Genomic DNA, 19,081 nt, shown 5'->3' with positions numbered 1-19,081 from the left:
GGATGGTCACGTGTTCAAATTCTACTCCAGAACACAAAAAGGTGGGCTGGTACTCCTGTGCAGTACCGAGGGAGTGCTGCACTGGTGGGAGTGCTGCACTGGTAGAAGTGCTGTCTTTCGGATGAGGTGTGTAACCCTGTCTTTGTTGTCAAAAGGAAGTTAAAAGATCCCAAAAAGCTATTTCAGAGGAGAGCGATAGGGTGGGGTGGGTGGGGGGGTAGGTCTTCCCTAATATCCAGGCCAATACTTGCCCTCAATCACAGAGACAGATCGTCTGGTTAGAAGGCACTGCAGTGGCATAGTGGTTAGCACAGCTGCCCTGGAGCGCCAGGAACCTGGGTTCGATTCCCAGTTTGGGTCGCTGTCTGTGCGGAGTCTACACGTTCTCCCCGTGTCTGCGTGGGTTTCCTCCGGGTGCTCCAGTTTCCTCCCACAGTCCAAAAGACGTGCTGGTTAGCGTGCAGTGGCAGTGCTAAATTCTCCCTGGGTGTACCTGACTAGGCACCGGAGTGTGCTGACTATAGGATTTTCACAGTAACTTCATTGCATTGTTAATGTAAGCCTACTTGTGACACTAATAAATAAGCTTTAAATTACAACAATAACCCCACCTCATTGGCTGTAAAATGCTTTGAGATGACCAGAACGGTGCTGTCAAAATGCAAGTCTGTCTTTCAAACTACTCTCTTACTTCCCCATGTGCTTTGGGTCCAAATTGTGCCGTTTGATGCTCTATGAAGCACCTTGGGACTTTCCCCTTACATTTAAGGTGCTATGTAAATGTAAGTTGTTGTTGTACTGAGCTGTTTTCCGCTGTTAAAACCACCCACGTGGCAATATTGCGCCTTCAATGCTGAAAAGCTGATTTGTTATGAGCTGTTATCGACAATGATAGAATCGTAGAATCCCTACGGGAGGCCATTCGGCCCATCGAGCCTGCACTGACAACAATCCCACCCAGGCCCTGTCCCATGACACTAGGCTCAATTTAGCACGGCCAACCCACCTAACCCGCGCATCTTTGGACTGAGGGAGGAAACCGGAGCACCTGGAGGAAACCCATGCAGGGACGGGGAGAATGTGCAAACCCCACACAGACAGTGACCTGAGGCTGGGAATTGAACCTGGATCCCTGGCACTGTCAGGCAGCAGTGCTAACTAACTACTGTGCCACCCAAATAATGCATCCTTGAAATACTGGTCACTGCTTTTATCAGATAGCACAATAATGAGTAAGACAAGCTGATGGTAACAGTCCATACTGAGTGTGTTGATTTTCATGAGGTATGTAGGTGTGATCCTCTGTACAAATACTACTTCACCCTGCCAACTCATATCGACATGTAAGTTATTCTAGTGGGTCCTCTTGAAGTCTTTGACATCAAGTAGCAATATCACCATAGCAACAGGCCCTTTATTTTTAAGCATTCTGAGATAAGTTGCATTATTTCTTTTTTGGTTATAAATGGAAAAATAACTCAGCAGTTAACCTATTCAAATAAAACTCAACCTGTAAGCGATTCATGGAGAAAGTGACCAGAATCAGGTGATGGGCACTGAGGAAATAAGACAAGTCTATTTTTACGTCATTAGTTGATGATTTATTTGAATGAAGAGGAAGGTTTTGTGGTTACACACTTTTCCGCAGCTCTATTAAAGCAGCAAGTGAAATGAGGCAGGAAAATGGATGGGTTTGAGGCTACTACAAGCAAAGGTCAGCCTCGGGGGTGAATTTTGGAGGAATTTGCTCGAGTGAGCCACTCTATCTTGAGGGTCTTTTTTACTTGTCTTAACTGCTCGATCTTGTGAGAGCGTCTGCCTACACACTGCCTGATGACAATTCCAGAGTTCAATCGCTTGTCTGCATCGAGTTGGCTGACGTCAACCAGAGTGGGAATGCAAGCGACGTCAGTCTAGAGGGGCAATCCGCCGGGGCCCCCAGCGCTGGTAATTTTCGGGTGACTCCTGCAAACCCTACAGTGCAGCAAGAGGCCATTTGTCCCAGTGAATCTGCACCGACCACAATCCCACCCATTCCCTACCCCCTTATCCCTACGTATTTACCTGCTAATCCCTCTAACCTACGCATCTCAGAACACTCGGGGCCTATTTTAGCATGGCCAATCAACCTAACCCGCGCATCTTTGGACTGTGGGAGGAAACCCAGAGGAAACCCACGCAGACACGAGGAGAATGTGCAAACTCCACACAGACAGTGACCCAAGCCGGGAATCGAACCCAGGTCCCTGAAGGTGTGAAACAGCAGTGTAAACCACTGTGCTACCATGCCGCCCCTGTTTGATTGTGGGTGCGTGGAGTGGGGGGGGGAGGTGGTGTTGAGTTTGGGTTCAGCTGTGTTGGTCACAAGGGGGCCAGTTAAATAGCCTGTACTGTCCAGATGGCATGCCGTGAGTGGGATACAGTATTGAAGGCTGTTAATGCTGCTTCCAGAGTGAGAATTGGGACCTCTGGACAGAGAAAATTTCAGGAGATACTGCATCTTAGAGTGAAATGATCTGAAGGTTGATAATTAAGGGGGGTACTTAGAAGAATATAAATGTACCTAGGCTGGAGAGAATAGACTCTCGAGGGCTGGATGTGCTTGAAACAGCAAGGAGTGGACGTGGATGCTTTAGTGTAGTTTTTGTAGCACATCAGACGGTTCTGAGTTTAAACCCCACTCCAGAAACATTAAAGGCTGACACTCCAGTGCAGTGCTGAGGGAGTGCCGCACTGTCAGAGGTGCCAGCTTTCAACTGAGACTTTAAAATAGAGGTGGTGTTTATCCTCAGGAAAGATCCTCCGGTGCTGTTTTGAAGAAGGGCCGATGTCCTGGGCACTATTCTACCCGTCACTGACACAGATCGCCTGCTTATTATCACGTTGCTGTTTCCTACAGCGACTGCACTACAAAAATACCGCCTTGTAAATGGAACTGATGACCATTAATCCCTTTTATACAAACAGAACTAGGAGCAGAGGAGGCCATTCAGCCCCTCGAGTCTGCTACACCATTCAGTAAGGTCATGTCTGGTCTGATCTGATCGTAACCTTAACCCCACATTTCCACCTACCCCCAATAATCTTTCACCCCCTTGCTTAGCAAGAATCTATTTGGCTCCGCCTTAAAAATATTCAAAGACTTTGAATCACAGAATCCCTACAGTGCAGAAGGAGGCCATTCGGCCCATTGAATCTGCATTGACCACGATCCCACCCAGGTCCTCTTCCCATAACCCTACATATTTACCCTGCTGATCTCCCAGACACTAAGGGTTAATTTAGCATGTCCAATTAATCTAACCCGCACATCTTTGAATGAGGGGGGGCAACTGGAGCACCCAGAGGAAACCCACGCCGACGGGGAAGAACGTGCAGACTCCACACAGACTGTGACCTGAGGCCAGAATTGAACCGGGGTCCCTGGTGCTGTGAGGCAGCAGTGCTAACCACTGAGCCGCCCCACAGCCTTTTGAGGAAGAGAGTTCTAAAGATTCATGACCCTCTCAGAGAAAAAAAACTTCTGATTTCAACAGGTGACCCCTAATTTTTAAACAATGGGCCCTCGATTTAGATTCACCCACAAGAGGAAACATCTTCTCCACATCCATCCTGTCGATACCCCTCAGAATCTGCTATGTTTCTGTCAAGTCGCCTCTCGTTCTTCTACTCTCCAGCAGATATGATCATGGTGTATTTTGCATGATTTTTTACTGTCTGTTCCTTCCTCTGTCCCAGCTCGTTGTTCAGGCTGGCCTGTTTCACGGGAACGAGATGCTGTGCAAGACAGTCTCCAGTCATGAAGTCAATGTGTGCTCCGAGCCTCTGTGGAACCAGAATTTGGAATTTGACATCAACTTCTGCGACCTTCCGCGGATGACCCGACTCTGCTTCGCTTTGTATGCTGTCATCGAGAAAGCCAAAAAGGCTCGATCCACCAAGAAGAAATCGAAGAAAGCGGTAAGTTCGGAATCTGCTTTGGTTCACTCTTGTCATCAGTACAGTGTTCACTTTATAGTGAGTGGCTCTGATGTGAATTATTCCGGTTGAGTGATCCATTACTGAGGGGTGGCATGGTGGCACGGTGGTTAGCACTGCTGCCCCGCAGCGCCAGGGACCCAAGTTCGATTCCTGGCTCGGATCACTGTCTGTATGGAGTTTGCATGTTCTCCCCATGTCTGCGTGGGTTTCCTCCCACAGTCTAAAGATGTGAAGATTAGGTGCATTGGCCGTGCTAAATTGCACCTTAGTGTCGGGGAAATGTTTATTTCTTTATCAGTCACAAGGCTTACATTAACGCTGCAATGAAGTTACTGTGAAATTCCACTAGTTGCTACAGTCCGCCGCCTGTTTGGGTCAATGCACCCTAACCAGCATGTCTTTCAGACTGTGGGAGGAAACCGGAGCACCCGGAGGGAAACCCACACAGACATGGGGAGAACGTGCAGACTCCATACAGACAGTGACCCAAGCCGGGAATCGAATGGGTCCCTGGCGCTGTGAAGCAGCAGTGCCAACCACTGTGCCACCGTTCTGCCCTGAGGCAGACTAGCTAGGGTAAATGCATGGGGTTATGGGGATAGGGCCTGGGTGGGATTGTGGTCAGTGCAGACTCGATGGGCCAAATGTCCACCTTGCCCTGTTGGGATACTATGATTGTGATTCTAAGTTTAAATTTGTGACCTGGGATGCTTTACTATGTTGAGGGTGTTATATAAATGTCAGTTTCTCAGCAGTCCCAGCCCCTCCTCCATGAACTGCTGCTGTGAACCACAGATACATTATATTCACCACTATCTGGAAGTAACCTCGTGGAGGCTACAGGCTCAGTAGGATTGCAGTTGGTCACACATTGGATATTGTTACGTAGACAAATGGCAGAAACCTCATTCTGAGAAACGTACCGAGCCCAAAATGTCATTTCGTTTTATTTTTCAAACCTCGTGTTGATGCAGAGATAAGGCACCAGAGTGTTGACCAGCACTGCATTGTCACATAATGTTCAGATAAACAAGTGTGTGAAAGGACGCTCAACGTGTGGGTCCCGCTTGTTCATGTTGGGAAATGTGTGATGTCGTATTCGTAGAATCATCACAGCACAGAAGGAAGCCATTCGGCCCACCCAGTCTGTACTGACCACAATCCCACCCAGGCCCTATTCCCGTAACCTTAATTTACCCTGTTAATTCCCCTGACATTAAGGGGCAATTTAGCATAGCCAATCAACCTAATCCGCTCATCTTTGGGCTGTGAGAGGAAACCCGAGCACCCAGAGGAAACCCACGCAGACACAGGGAGAACGTGCAGACTCCACACAGACAGTGACCCAAGCCAGGAATCAAAGGGTCCCTGGCACTGTGCTAACCACTGTGCCACCGTACTGCCCAAACCCAACTATGCTTCAGGATAAAGAGTTCATGAGAAATAAATTAACAAAAAAATCGGATACCTGTGAAGTACTGTAGGGAGTACACGAGAGGTATTTTTGTTCGTGAGTTTTATTGACTATTTCCATATCAACCAGTTTGATTCTCTCGTCAAAGCTGAAACAAGATTGGCAATTTGATGCCTTAACAAACTTGTAGTTTGTCAGCGTGGTAAATCATTCTACCGAACTTCACGGCAAGGTAATCTAACCAAATGAGATTTTCGACGAAATGAGGACAGTTGATGTGAAGCTTGGTCAAAGAGTTAGGGTTTAATGAGTTCTGTAGAAAGTTGTGGGTTCCTCAAACCACCAACACCAAGGACTTCCAACCAAGATAACTTATTCCTCAGCTCAACAGCTACACACAGGACTTGCATTCCACCCGAGATCCCGGGGATGGCTCCACACCACGTGACCAGCTATGTAGCCGTGTCATCACGTGACCACTCGGTCCACTAGTTCCCTGAAGTGGGAAAGAGAGATTTTGGGATGTTAGAGGGCCATGAAACCAGTGGTGGAGCAGTAAAACCAGGGAAGCTCAAGAGGCCGACATTGGTGGAACACAGATATCATGGGAGGTTGGAGGGGATGATCGACAGAGGAAGGGGGAACCCATGGAGCAACCTGTAAACCAGGATCAGGACTGTAAAACTGAGAGATTGTTGTACCAGGCGGCGGTGCAGCCTGGAGTGATGGGCGAATGGACTCGAGCAGCAGAGGTTTGGATGATCCCAAGTTTATATTGGATAAAAGGTGGTTTGCCAATGAGAGTGCATTGAAATATGACTCACCTGATGAGGGAGAAGAGCTCCAAAAGCTCGTGATTCGCAATAAACCTTTTGGACTTTGGACTGGTGTTGTGAGACATCCTACTGTGCATTGAAATAGGCACCTCCAGGGTTAACAAAGACATCAGTGAGAGTTTTAGCAGCAGATGGAAGTCTTACTGGGGCCAGTAAGTCTCTGGGTTCCGAGACGGGCAGCATATCTTAACATTCTTTCCACCTCCAGGAATTAACAGCTACTTAATAAAACAAACACACAAAATGCTGGAAAATCTCAGCAGGTCCGACAGCATCTGTGGAGAGAGAATGGAGCCAATGTTTTGAGTCTGCGTGACCCTTCGTCAGAGTGTAATAATGTTTGTCTTGTATCCCATTTATCTATTTCAATTTGAGATATGAGGGCAAATTATTCCATTCTACCCACCGCGGGAATCGTAGCAGGCGGTGGAAAGATTTGTTGACCTTGGATGGGATTTTTCAGTTTTGGAGCGAGCGTGGCTGGAAAATTCTACTTGTAAGGTTCAGATATTCGATATTAGGCAGGAATGTACATTTTCTAACTCTCTGACTGAGGCTGCTTTGCTCTGTTTTGTTTTAGGAATTTTTATTACGTCCCTGATTTTGATGTTCTTGAAAATAGAAAGATCTTATCCCCCAGCAGAGAAGTTGTTTTGACATCAGATCTATAAATGATTGTGAATACACAAAATTGGAAACCAGTACCAGATCAGGGTGTTTGTACAGTTTACCAACAGAGACCCAACTCTCTCAAATTGGCCAACAGTTGGGCAACACGGTGGCACAGTGGTTAGCACTGCTGTCTCACAGCGCCAGGGACCCGGGTTCAATTCTCAGCTTGGGTCACTGTGCGGAGTTTGCACATCCTCCCCATGTCTGCATGGGTTTCATAGACTCCCTACAGTGCAATAGAGGCTATTCAGTCCATCGAATCTGTACCACCAACAATCCCACCCAGGCCCTATCCCTGTAACCCCATGTATTTACCCTTGCTAACTCCCCTGACACTAAGGGTCAATTTAGCATGGTCAATCCACCTAATCTGCATGTTTTTGGAGCGTGGGAGGAAACCAGAGCGCACACAGGAAATCCACGCAGACACAGGGAGAAAGTGCAAACTCCACACATAAAGTGACTTGAGGCCAGAATTGAACCCGGGTCCCTGGTGCTGTGAGGCAGTCAATGCTAACCACTGTGCCACCGTGCCATCTATAGTCCGAAAGATGTGCTGGTTAGGTGCATTGGCCATGCTAAATTCTCCCTCAGTGTACCCGAACAGGTGCTGGAGTGTGGCGACCAGGGGATTTTCACAGTAACTTCATTGCAATGTTAATGTAAGCCTACTTGTGATTAGTAAATAAACTTTAACAGTTGGCTGCTTGCCTGAGAGTTGGACTTCAGCAAACGCCAGATTATAACCACCTGCTAGCAACCGTTCTCCAAATGAGAACCTCTTAAATAACTTGTTGCCTAGTCATGAATTTCTGAGAACTCCAATTCTGGATGAGTAGTAAGAATGAGGAAGTAAAAGTTCTCAGTAAACTGTGTGTTTATGTGTGTGTGCGGGGGGGTGTGTCACCAATCTGAGGCCTCTGAGGCAAAGTTGCTGCCTCACTGTTTCGCCCGCCAATATCAACTGACTTTCCAACGATGAGGAGCGATCTCGCAGCATTCCCGCCTGTACCTCCTGGTGGGAAGCTTGTTGGCATTCCAATCCATTAGCAACTCCTTTCCCTTCCAGGCAGTCGTGGGTTTGGAAGGTGCTGTCCCAGTAACAAGTCTGTAGAGAAGCCAGGAAACGATCACTTCTAAAACCTAAACTAAGTGTCCAGAATGGCCATTTATATTTGACATTGTAGTTTAATCAGTTGTACTGGGGTTACTCTTCACACACTCGGTTCTCATCACAAGTGTAGTTGCACCAGAAAGGAGAGTAAGTGCAGAATTGGAGAGATATTTTCCCGTCCACAATGAGAGAACAAATTAGTCGTTAACATTCCAACTTAGCTTCTAGTGGCTGGAATAAAGACACATTGACAGAAGCCAGACGGTGGATAGTCTGACCTGTGCTGTATGTATTGGCACTTTTTGCCTTGAACACAAACAAGATGCTGAAAAGAAAAGGAACAAGCTAATAGCAGCGAATGAACTCACTGTTTGATTAACAGCCAATATTCACAGTGGAGAGACAACCTTCTCAGGGCAGCTAAGGACAGGTAATAAATAGAAAAGGAAAGAATGATTCAATGTCTGAAAATGCTTTCGAGCCAATAAAATATCTTTGAAATGTAGAAAATGTAGCCTTTGAAATCATAGACTCCCTACAGTGCAAAAGGAGGTCATTCGGCCCATCAAGTCTGCATCGACCACAGTCCCACCCAGGCCCCGTTCCTATAACCCCACATATTTACCCTGCAAATCCCCCCGACACAAGGGTCAATTTAACATGGCTAAGTGTAGTTCTGATGAAGGGTCATCCAGCCTCGAAATATTGGCTCTATTCTCTCTCCACAGATGCTGTCGGACCTGCTGAGATTTTCCAGCATTTTCTGTTTTAGTTGTTGTATCTGAAATGTAGATTCTGTTGTCACGTCGGAAGCGAGGCACCCAATTTGCACACAGCAACCTCCCATCAATAGCAATGTGATAATGACCCCAGTGACTTGGATAGGGAAGCTGATTGAAGGATGGATATTGGCCGGGACACCAGGGATAACTCCCGTGCTCTTAGTTCATTAGATGTAGGAGGAGAATTAGGCCATTCGGTCCATCAAATCCACTGCACCATTCGTTCACGGCTGATATACTCCTCATCCCCACTTTCCTCCCCATAACCCTTCAATCCATTACCAATTTAAAAACCTATCTAACTCCTCCTTAAATATACTCACTGTCCCAACATCCACTGCACTTTGAGGTAACGAAATCCACAGATTCACAACTCTTTGGGAGAAGTAGTTCAACTTGTTTTAAATTTGCTGCCCCTTATCCTCAGACTGTGACCTCTCGTCCTAGAATGTCCCACAAGAGGAAGTATCCGCTCCACGTCTACTTTATCCATACCTTTTATCATCTTGTATATCTCAATTTAATCTCCCCTCATTCTTCTAAATTCCAGAGAGTGTCGGCCTAAACTGTTCAATCTCTCTTCATACGACAAACCCCTCATCTCGGGAATCAATCTAGTGAACCTCCTCTGAGCTGCCTCCAGTGCCCCTACATCTTTCCTCAAATACGGGGGCAGAATACTCACCCATGCCTTGTACAGTTGCAACAATTCTTTGAAAGAGTATCTTGGGATCTTTTGCATCAACCTGAGGGAGAGCAGATGAGGCCTTGATTTCATGCTTCACCTGAAAGACAGCGCAGCAGTACCTCAAGTGGAATGTCGGCCTTGATTTTTGCGCTGGAATGTCTGGAAGGGGACCTTGAATGGACAAGGTTCTCAATGAGGGTCCAGAAGGTTACAAACTGAGCCAGCCTTGTCCCCAATACCCACATTCCAAGGTTGACGTTGTTTAAGAAGTGCTGTCTATTGGATGGGCTCCCATCTTCCCTGTAGGAGATGGATGCAGTAAGAAGTCTCATAACATCAGGTTAAAATCCAACAGGTTTATTTGATAGCACAAGCCACAAGCTTTCTCACTAACTGTCCTGGCTGGAGACAATACACATCTCTTTAACTTGCGCTTAACCCTCTCTCCACTCACATTGTCTGTACCTTTAAGACTTGATTACCTGTAAAGACTCACATTCCAATCATTATTTTGTAAATTGCGTTTTTATATGCCCTGTTTGTGAACCAAACTCCCACACACCTGATGAAGGGGCAGTGCTCCGAAAGCTTGTGGCTTGTGCTACCAAATAATCCTGTTGGACTTTAACCTGGTGTTGTGAGACTTTTTACTGTGCTTACCCCAGTCCAACACCGGCATCTCCACATCAGGGATGATTGCAACAGATTTCACAGCGTACATTCTTTACTCAATGAACATCACCAAAAGAGTCTTTAATTGAATTTGATGCAACTTGAGATGGCCTAAAGATGAACCTCATGTAAATATGAATTCATTACATGAATATATAGATGAGATGCAGTATTGCTATATTGAAAAAATGTATTTCCATTTGACTAGTGCTAATTAATTTAAGAAACGTATCTGCTGATTTTCAGTCAGTCCCTTTTACTGTTTCTGATTGCTTTCCAGGACTGTCCAATCGCTTGGGTAAACACCATGGTGTTTGACTATAAGGACCAGCTGAAAACTGGCGATACCTGGTTGTACACATGGCCCTCAGTGCCCGGTAAGACACTATCTGCTCCATTATTCAGTCCAGGAACACTTGTTTCTGATAGACAAGGGAATTAAGGGTTATGGGGAGAAAGCGGGAAAGTGGAACTGATCCACTTCAGATCAGCCATGATCTAATTGAATGGCGGGGCAGGCTCGAAGGGCTGGATGGCCTACTCCTACTCCTATTTCTTATGTTCTTATGTTCAACGCTGCCTCCTGCAGTTCCCAACAGGAGGCCAGTACGCCTTTCATGTTCAGCGTAACCTCATAGGCCGAAGGGCCTGTTCCTGTGCTGCACTGTTCTGTGCTCTAATCAAGAGTTTTCTAAAGCCGGATATGATCAGGGCTGGTTGGGTGATGGAGTCCCAGCAGAACTGCCTCTCCCTTCTAGACTCTGCCTGAAACAGAACTCACCACAACAATTTTATCAGAACATAAGAACATAAGAAATAGGAGCAGGAGTAGGCCATCTAGCCCCTCGAGCCTGCCCCGCCATTCAATAAGGTCATGGCTGATCAGCTTCCTTAACTACACATGTGTCAAATACAGGAGTACCTGTTGGTTTTCAGATACTGTCAGCTGAGGGCGGTGTGAATTAAATAGACAACGCCACAGAAATCCAATGCCATTGGTTTAGGAAGAGAGCCAGATTGCCAATAGCAACGTCTTGCATACATTGTGAGCAAAAAGCAAATTGTAATTTGTTTTAAATTCAAAGCAGCAACACAAAGTGAATATATTTGAAACTCAGTTTTGGTCTACTGTGCACACATAGAATCCCTACAATGCAGAAGGCCATTCGGCCCACCAACTCTGCATCTCAGCCAGACCCACACATCTCCCCCTCCCCCGCCTGCCTGAAACCTGTAACCCCTAATACCATAACCTGCACAATTTTGGACACTAAGGCTGGAATTTTACTGCCCCGCCCACCACGGGAATCGGAGCAGATGAGGGGCGAACAATGGAAAGGTCTTTTGACTTCAGGTGGGATTTTTTCAGGATGAGCGAGGCCATAGAATCCCATCCTAAGGGGCAATTCAGCATGACCAACCAACTTAAACTTCACATCTCTGGACTGTGAGAGGAATCGATGTGGGTATGCCGGCGTTGGACTGGCGTAAACACAGTAAAAAGTCTGACAACACCAGGTTTACTAAAACCTGGTGTTGTCAGACTTTTTACTGTGAGAGGAAACCAGAGCAGCTGGAGGAAACCCACGCAGACACAGGGAGAACGTGCAAATTCCGCACAAACAGTGACCCAAGACCGGAATTGAACCTGGGTCTCTGGTGCTGTGAGGCAGCACTGTGCCACCGTGGGAAAATGGGGCCAAGCAGACTCAATGGCACAGTGGTTAGCACTGCTTCCTCTCAGCGCCAGGGACCCGGCTTGGGTCATTGTCTGTGTGGAGTTTGCACATTCTCCCCATGTCTACATGGGTTTCATCTGGGTGCTCTGTTTTCCTCCCACCTCCAAAGATGTGCGGGTTAGGTAGATTGGCCAGGGTAAATTGCCTTTAGTGTCGGGGGACTAGCCAGGGTAAATAGGGGTTATGGGGGTAGGATCGGGCTGGGATTGTGGTCAATGCAGAACTGATGGGCCAAAAGGCCTCTTCTGCACTGTATTGTTCTATGAAAATCGGTGTGAAAGGGAGGAATAGCAAGGCTGCGCCGTGCTCGTGGGAGGGAAGGGCTTTGTGGAACAACCTGCTAACCTGGGACTCTCTGGCCTGCCAGATGCATCTTGCAGACTTCCAAGAGAGTTAAAGTACTTAGTATGAGACCATAAACCTCTAAACAATTCCTTCAGATGCATTGTGGCAACGGGCCAATAGGGCAAGAAGCCAGAGATTTAAAAGGCAAATTTAGGACAGACATCAGGAAGTATTTTTCCACATGGAGTATGTTCAACAGCTGGAAAAAGTTGCTCGCAGGGTGACAGAGGCCAGGAAACTGGACTCTTTAGGAAACAATTAGGTTCTATAATGGGGAGATGTGAGAGTTGACATTCTGGAAGGATGAAATCAAATGGCCTGAGGAGTTTTCATTCAAAAATCTTTCCATTTTAATATTACTCTTAATCTGTGTGACTCACAGAGAGTTGATTGAGAAATGGATTTCAAAACTTTTTGTTTTAAATTGATATTGTGCTTTTTGAGAATGGACCCAGAGTCCAGGCGGTGTATTAATAGAATGTTGAGGAGTTGAGCTGATGAATTTGAGATGTTCTTGGAATATGGACCAGGATAAGGAAGGACATTGCTTCGGAATCTCATTGTCATTCACAAATAAAACAGCATTTGCACCAGAGAGATGGCTGTGCTCCGACCATTACCGTCCTACAGCCCTTGGAATATGGACGGATGGGGGGGGTTTCAGTAATTGAAGAATTTGGTTTCAGACTTTGTGACAGCGCTGCTTTTGTCTTGTTTCAACAGATGAAAAGGGAGAACTGCTCAATCCAATGGGAACAGTGCAGAGCAACCCGAACACGGACAGCACTGCGGCATTACATATCCATTTCCACAGCATCGTATCCCATCCCATCTACTACCCATCCTTCGAGAAGGTACGTGGAGGGTCACCCCGGGGAGAGTTTGATCACATATGAAGGTGTTTCACTCTGCAAGACTGACACTGGAAGATACTGTTAAAAGCTGGGGCAGGTTCTTCCGAGGAATGGGAGTCATGGTGTGGAGTTGGACTGGGGTGGGCACAATAAGAAGTTTCGCAACACCAGGTTAAAGTCCAACAGGTTTATTTGGAATCACAGACTTTTGGAGCGCTGCTCCTTCATTAGGAGAGTGACAGTATCTGTGGAGAGAAAATAGAGTCAACGTTTCCTGCTCCGATGAAGGAACAGCGCTCCGATGAAGGAACAGCACTCCGAAAGCTCGTGATTCCAAATAAACCTGTTGGACTCTAACCTGGTGTTGTGAGACGGCTTACTGTGCCCACCCCAGTCCAACGCCGGCATCTCCACATCATGGCTCCCATTCCTAGGAAGGTTTTGTGGGACTTCTTCCTGGGAATGGGAAAGCAATGATCCAGACAAATTTGTACATGATGTTTGGACTGTTCACTCGGAGTTTGCCAGCCAGTGATCCCACCTGAGGTTGACGTGATACCTAGAACAGAAATAGGAAAGAGTGAATTTAAGATTCGGTTGTGGGGGGTGCGGTGTGGTGGGTGGGGGCAGAAGGATACCATTCAGCCCATCGAGTCTGCACCGACTCTCTGACAGGATATCTTACCCAGGCTCTATCCCCATAACCCCCATACATTTACTCTGTTAATCCCATTAGCCTATGCATCCTGTGCAGAAGGAGGCTCTTCGGCCCATCGAGCCTGCACTGACGACAATTCCATCCAGGCACTATCCCTGTAACCCCACATATTTAACACTAAGGGGCAATTTAGCCTGGACAATCACTCTAACCCACACATCTTTGGACTGTGGGAGGAAACCGAAGCACCCGGAGAAAACCCATGCAGACGCGGGGAGAATGTGCAGTCTCCACTAAGACAGTCGCCGAAGGCTGGAATTGAACCCTGGTGCTGAGGCAGCGGTGCTAACCACCACACCAGCCCCACAACGGCGAGACTGGGTGATACCACCACCAGCGAGTGGCAGGCTGCTTCCCACCACTCTGAAACGTACTGCGCAGGGGAGAGGAAATGTTAGCTCTGTCCTCGCTCTCTGCAGATACTGTCAGAGCTGCTGAGATTTTCCAGCATTTTCTGCTTTTGAAGTAGGAGCCCTGTTGGATGTCACTTCCCAACTGTAATAACTCCAGAGGCGAAAGTTCTGTCACCAAGTTTTTTTTACACCACACATCTGTACACAGCCAGCTCTCCAGTGGCTCCCTGCAGGCTGGGAGTCTGACACACCTGCTTTAAATAGGGAGATGCAGCTCCCTGATTTAACCATCATTTAAGACTCATCAGGTAGTTTATACCCTGGTAAGCCAACCTCATTAGCCTAGCTGAAGTCATCACACCAACCCAATCCTGACAATCTGCTGGTGGGTTTTACATCTGTACTTCTGGCTGGAGATGAACTGACTTGTTATAGACCAGGCAGTGCTCTCACTGTCTCACTTATTAACTGACTGGAGGTACCAAGGAGCCCAGAAAGTCTAAACCTAATTCCTGATTTACACCCTCAATATCAGAACAGCAATCTAAAGTTTCTGAAATATAACTGAGACATACGTATTACATTGTCTTGTAATTTGACTGTGAAGTTTTGTTTTTTAAGATATAAATTTGCTCATGTATTTTCCTCTCACTTAGATTCTCGAGTTGGGCAAGAATGGGGAGCGTGTGAAGGCATCACCGTCTGAGGTAAATCTCCAGTAATGTTTGCAGAGAGTGGTAATGCCCAGGCTCATGAACACTGTGCATTATTCCAGTGTCAGATTCACCCACTGAGCTATTTCCCCAATTCATTAAGTGTATTTGTTATTCCCCCGTGACGTGAAGGTGGTGTTATTCATAGAATCATAAAATCCCTACAGTGCAAAAGGAGGCCATTCGGCCCATCGAGCCAGCACCAACAACAATCCCACCCAGGCCCTATCCCAGTAACCCCACACATTTACCCACCTAATCCCCCTGACATTAAGGGGCAATTTAACATGGCCAATCAACCTCACCCACACATCTCTGGAGAAAACCAAAGCACCTGGAGGGAACCCACGCAGACATGGGGAGAATGTGCAGAGTCCACACAGACAGTCACCCAAGACCAGAATTGAACCCAGGTCCCTGGCTCTGTGAGGCAGTAGTGCTAACCACTGTGCCACCGTGCTGCCATTAGTCCCCACTAATGTGCAATGTTCACTTGATTGTCATGTGCAAACTGAATTGCTCCCAAAAGATTATCTATATTGCTCTCCACAAACATAGTCCCTGTTTTCACAATGGTGTGATGAGTTCTGTGCATCACTCTGTGATGTACATACTCACCAATAATCTGCCTGCAATGTCTAATTCTGGCCTTTTGATTGGTCTACCCCACTGGCAGCCATGCCTTCAATGATCTTAGTCCTAAGGTCTGGAATTCCCTCTCTAAATTCTCGCATTCTTCCTTGAAGACATTCTTTCAAACCAACCTATTTGGCTAAGCTTTTGGTTGCTTGCCCTAATATTACCTGCGTAACTCACTGCCTAATTTTGTTTACCTGTTAGTACCCCTGACACTAAGACGCAATTTAGCACGGCCAATCAACCTAACCCACTCCTCTTTGGAGGAAACCAGAGCACCCCGAGGAAACCCACGCAGGCATGGGGAGAACATGCAAACTCCACACACACAGATACCCAAGTCTGGAATTGAACCCAGGTCCCTGACACTGTGAGGCAGCAGCGCTAACCACTGTGCCACCCAACTACTGCGCCGATTTATTAATCCTCCTATGAATCACTTTGAGAAGATTTATTATATTGAAGGCATTAACTAAGTATGTGTTGCTGTGACGTATATTAATCCTTTCTCCTGATCTTTGTACTTTGAGTTAGTCTCCCACAATGTTTACACTAAAACTCTGTTATGATGCATGAACTCTTTATCAGAAATGGGGGAGTTGCTTTAGGTTGTTGGCTGGATGGTTGGTTCATGATGCTGAGTGACGCCAACAGGGCAGGTTCAATTCCCATACCCGCTGAGGTTATTCATGAAGGCCCCGTCCTCTCAACACCTCGCCTGAGCTGGGGTGATCCTCGGGTTAAAATCACCACCTGTCACCTCTGCCCCTCAGAAAGCGGGGAGCAGCCTTTGGGCATGTGGGACAATGGCAAATTTACTCACTGCTGACATGCTAATGAGCAGCAGAATGTTTTTGTAATTTTATATACAGAAGCTGGGGGAATTAGCGGGGTAAATGTGTGGGATTACAGGCAGGGGTGTGAGCCAAATGTATGAGCCTGTCAGAGCGTCAATGCAGGCTTGATGGGCCGAATGGCCGCCTTCTGCACTATCGGGGTTCTATGACCAATCCCATTACTTTGCAGCTTAACTCAGAAATCACTAACCAATACTCCCCGTCTTTGTAAAGAAAGATAGAAGCGATTGCTGGAATCTGAAACCAAAGGAAAAAGTACTGGAAAATCTCAGCCCATATGGACTGCCATTAGCAGCCTTTCCCCTTGTTTCTGCACTATGACTCATCTTTCATTCCCTCACCCTGCAGTATAAACATCACACAATTTCTGTGCCTTTTAGCTTCAATAAAGAGTCATCTGGACTCAAAATGTCAGCTGTCTTCTTACAGATGCTGCCCAGACCTGCTGAGGTACTGAGCTCCATCCTCAGAGTTTAGAGGAACCCTCTTGAGCCAGAGGAGCTGAAACTAGAAGCCATATTATTGAATGTTTGGAATGCTTTCCTCGGCACTATTCCCAGTGAATCCAGCTCATGAGCAATGGATTCTTAGGAAGGAGTGGCAGCACAGACTTTTCACAAGGCCTGTCCTTCCCGAAGAAGTTGTGTGATGTGTTTTGAATGCAGCAACACTACAAATATATTAGGACGCGCGATAGTCTTTTGATTGGAGCAAGAGAGAATATGTCTCTTGAGAAAGGTGTTAATGATTTTTTTCTCTGAAACAGCAACAGCAATTGAAGGAAATAATGGAACGCAAGACGTGCACGGAATTCTTTGAGGATGAGAAGGATTTGGTTTGGAAGCTCCGATATGAAGTTCGTGACCACTTCCCCGATGCCCTCGCCAAGCTGCTGTCGATAACAAAGTGGAATAAGCATGAAGATGTTGCCCAGGTAAGAAGCAAACCTCTCACTGAAGTAGCAAGAGGCTCCAATACTGCAAACACAGACTGACCCGCCGAGGGTTTGGGGTGGGAATGGTGCTGTATTGTGACATGTATGTTACATATCTGTTAAACAGCTTTGCTACTTTTCATAGAGTCTTAGAGGATTACAGCATGGAAACAGGCCCTTCGGCCCAACTTGTCCATGCCTCCCTTTTTCTTCAACCCCTAAGCTAGTCCCAGTTGCCCACATTTGATCCCTCTATACCCATCTTACCCATGTAAATATCTAAATGCTTTTTAAAAGACAAAATTGTACCCGCCTCTACTACTACCTCTGGCAGCTCGTTCCAGACACTCACCATCCTCTGTGTGAAAACATTACCCCTCTGGACCCTTTTGTATCTCTCTCCCCTCTCAGCTTAAACCAATGCCCTCTAGTTTTAGACTCGCCTACCTTTGGGAAAAGATATTGACTATCTAGCTGATCTGTGCCCCTCATTATTTTATAGACCTCTATAAGGTCACCCCTAAGCCTCCCACGCTCTAGGGAAGAAGTCCCAGTCTATCCAGCCTCTCCTTATAACTCAAACCATCAAGTCCCGGTAGCATCCTAGTAAATCGTTTCTGCACTCTTTCTAGTTTAATAATATCCTTTCTATAATAGGGTGAGCAGAACTGTACACAGTATTCCAGGTGTGGCCGTACCAATGTCTTGTACAACTTCAACAAGGCGTCCCAATTCCTGTATTCAATGTTCTTTAAAACTACTTGTGATGGCTTTGTACCTGTGTTAAAAACACTGAACAAATGGGATTCTTGGCAATGTATTTAACCGTGAAGCATTAAATAAGGGCAGCAGAGTGGCACAGTGGTTAGCACTGCTACCTCTTAGTGCCAGGGACCTGTGTTTGCTTCCGGCTTCGGGTCACTGTCTGTGTGGGATTTGCATGTTCTCCCTGTGTCTGCGTGGGTTTCCTCCGGGTGCTCCGGCTTCCTCCCACAGTCTGTAAGATGTGCTGGTTAGATGCATTGGCCATGCTAAAATTGCCTCTTAGTGCCATTTGACAGTGGAATTGGTTTAGATTGTTGGATGGGCAGCTGGGTCAGTGATGCAGGATGACACCAACAGCGCGGGTTCAATTCCTGTACCGGCTGACTTATTCACAAAGCCCCGCCTTCCCAATATCTCGAAATAGGTTTGATGATCCTCAGGTTAAATTTACCACCAGTTAGCCCTGCCCCTCAGAAGGGGAAAGTGGCCTCTGGGACAATGGCAAATTTACTTACTGCTGACAGGCACTGTAATCTACTGAGCAACAGAATGTTTTTGTGATTTTATGCACAGTAGTGAGGGGAATAGGTGGGATTACAGGATAGGGCTATGTGGGATTGTTGACAGCACAGACTCGATGGGCTGAATGGCCTCTTTCTGCACTGTAGAGATTCTATGAAATCTAGCATCAATATCGCCTGATCTGAGTTCAGCCCATTAAAAATCAATGGGACGTGTGGACAGCGACTCCTTCAATATCCCAATGTCAGTCCAGTCTTGTTCCTGAACAGACATTTTAAACTGGAACTGCTCTGTACTTCTCCCCTTTAGAAATCTGCGGGGTGTGATAAAGCACGGCTGAATGTGTGCTGTACTGTTAACGTGCTGAATCCACCTTGGGAGATGGTTCCACACGGCACCGACAGTCCCATAGTTTGCTCTCCCATCAGGGATAAAAAAAAGGTGTTGTATCTCTCCCCTTTCACCTTAAACCAATGCCCTTTAGTG

At 46.7% G+C, this 19,081-nt stretch overlaps 1 protein-coding gene across 9 annotated transcripts in view; it reads left to right on the top strand.

Moving 5' to 3' along the window:
* The window catches only part of pik3cd (phosphatidylinositol-4,5-bisphosphate 3-kinase, catalytic subunit delta), a 214,945-nt gene that overhangs the window by 162,669 nt on the left and 33,195 nt on the right, over positions 1 to 19,081 (top strand). For all 9 annotated transcript variants that reach the window (XM_080215123.1, XM_080215121.1, XM_080215124.1 and 6 more), the window contains 5 exons: positions 3,739 to 3,960; positions 10,440 to 10,536; positions 12,967 to 13,097; positions 14,825 to 14,875; positions 17,141 to 17,308. In XM_080215123.1, coding sequence (XP_080071249.1) covers positions 3,739 to 3,960; positions 10,440 to 10,536; positions 12,967 to 13,097; positions 14,825 to 14,875; positions 17,141 to 17,308 — 669 coding nt within the window. The remainder of the gene's footprint in view (positions 1 to 3,738; positions 3,961 to 10,439; positions 10,537 to 12,966; positions 13,098 to 14,824; positions 14,876 to 17,140; positions 17,309 to 19,081) is intronic.

This window comes from Carcharhinus amblyrhynchos, chromosome 30 (assembly GCF_965287045.1).
Source record: "Carcharhinus amblyrhynchos chromosome 30, sCarAmb.v2.hapA, whole genome shotgun sequence".
In the NCBI taxonomy this organism is placed as follows: Eukaryota; Metazoa; Chordata; class Chondrichthyes; order Carcharhiniformes; family Carcharhinidae; genus Carcharhinus; species Carcharhinus amblyrhynchos.
The sequence above is the reverse complement of the archived record's forward strand: the minus strand, read 5'-3'. Positions and strand labels throughout refer to the sequence as shown.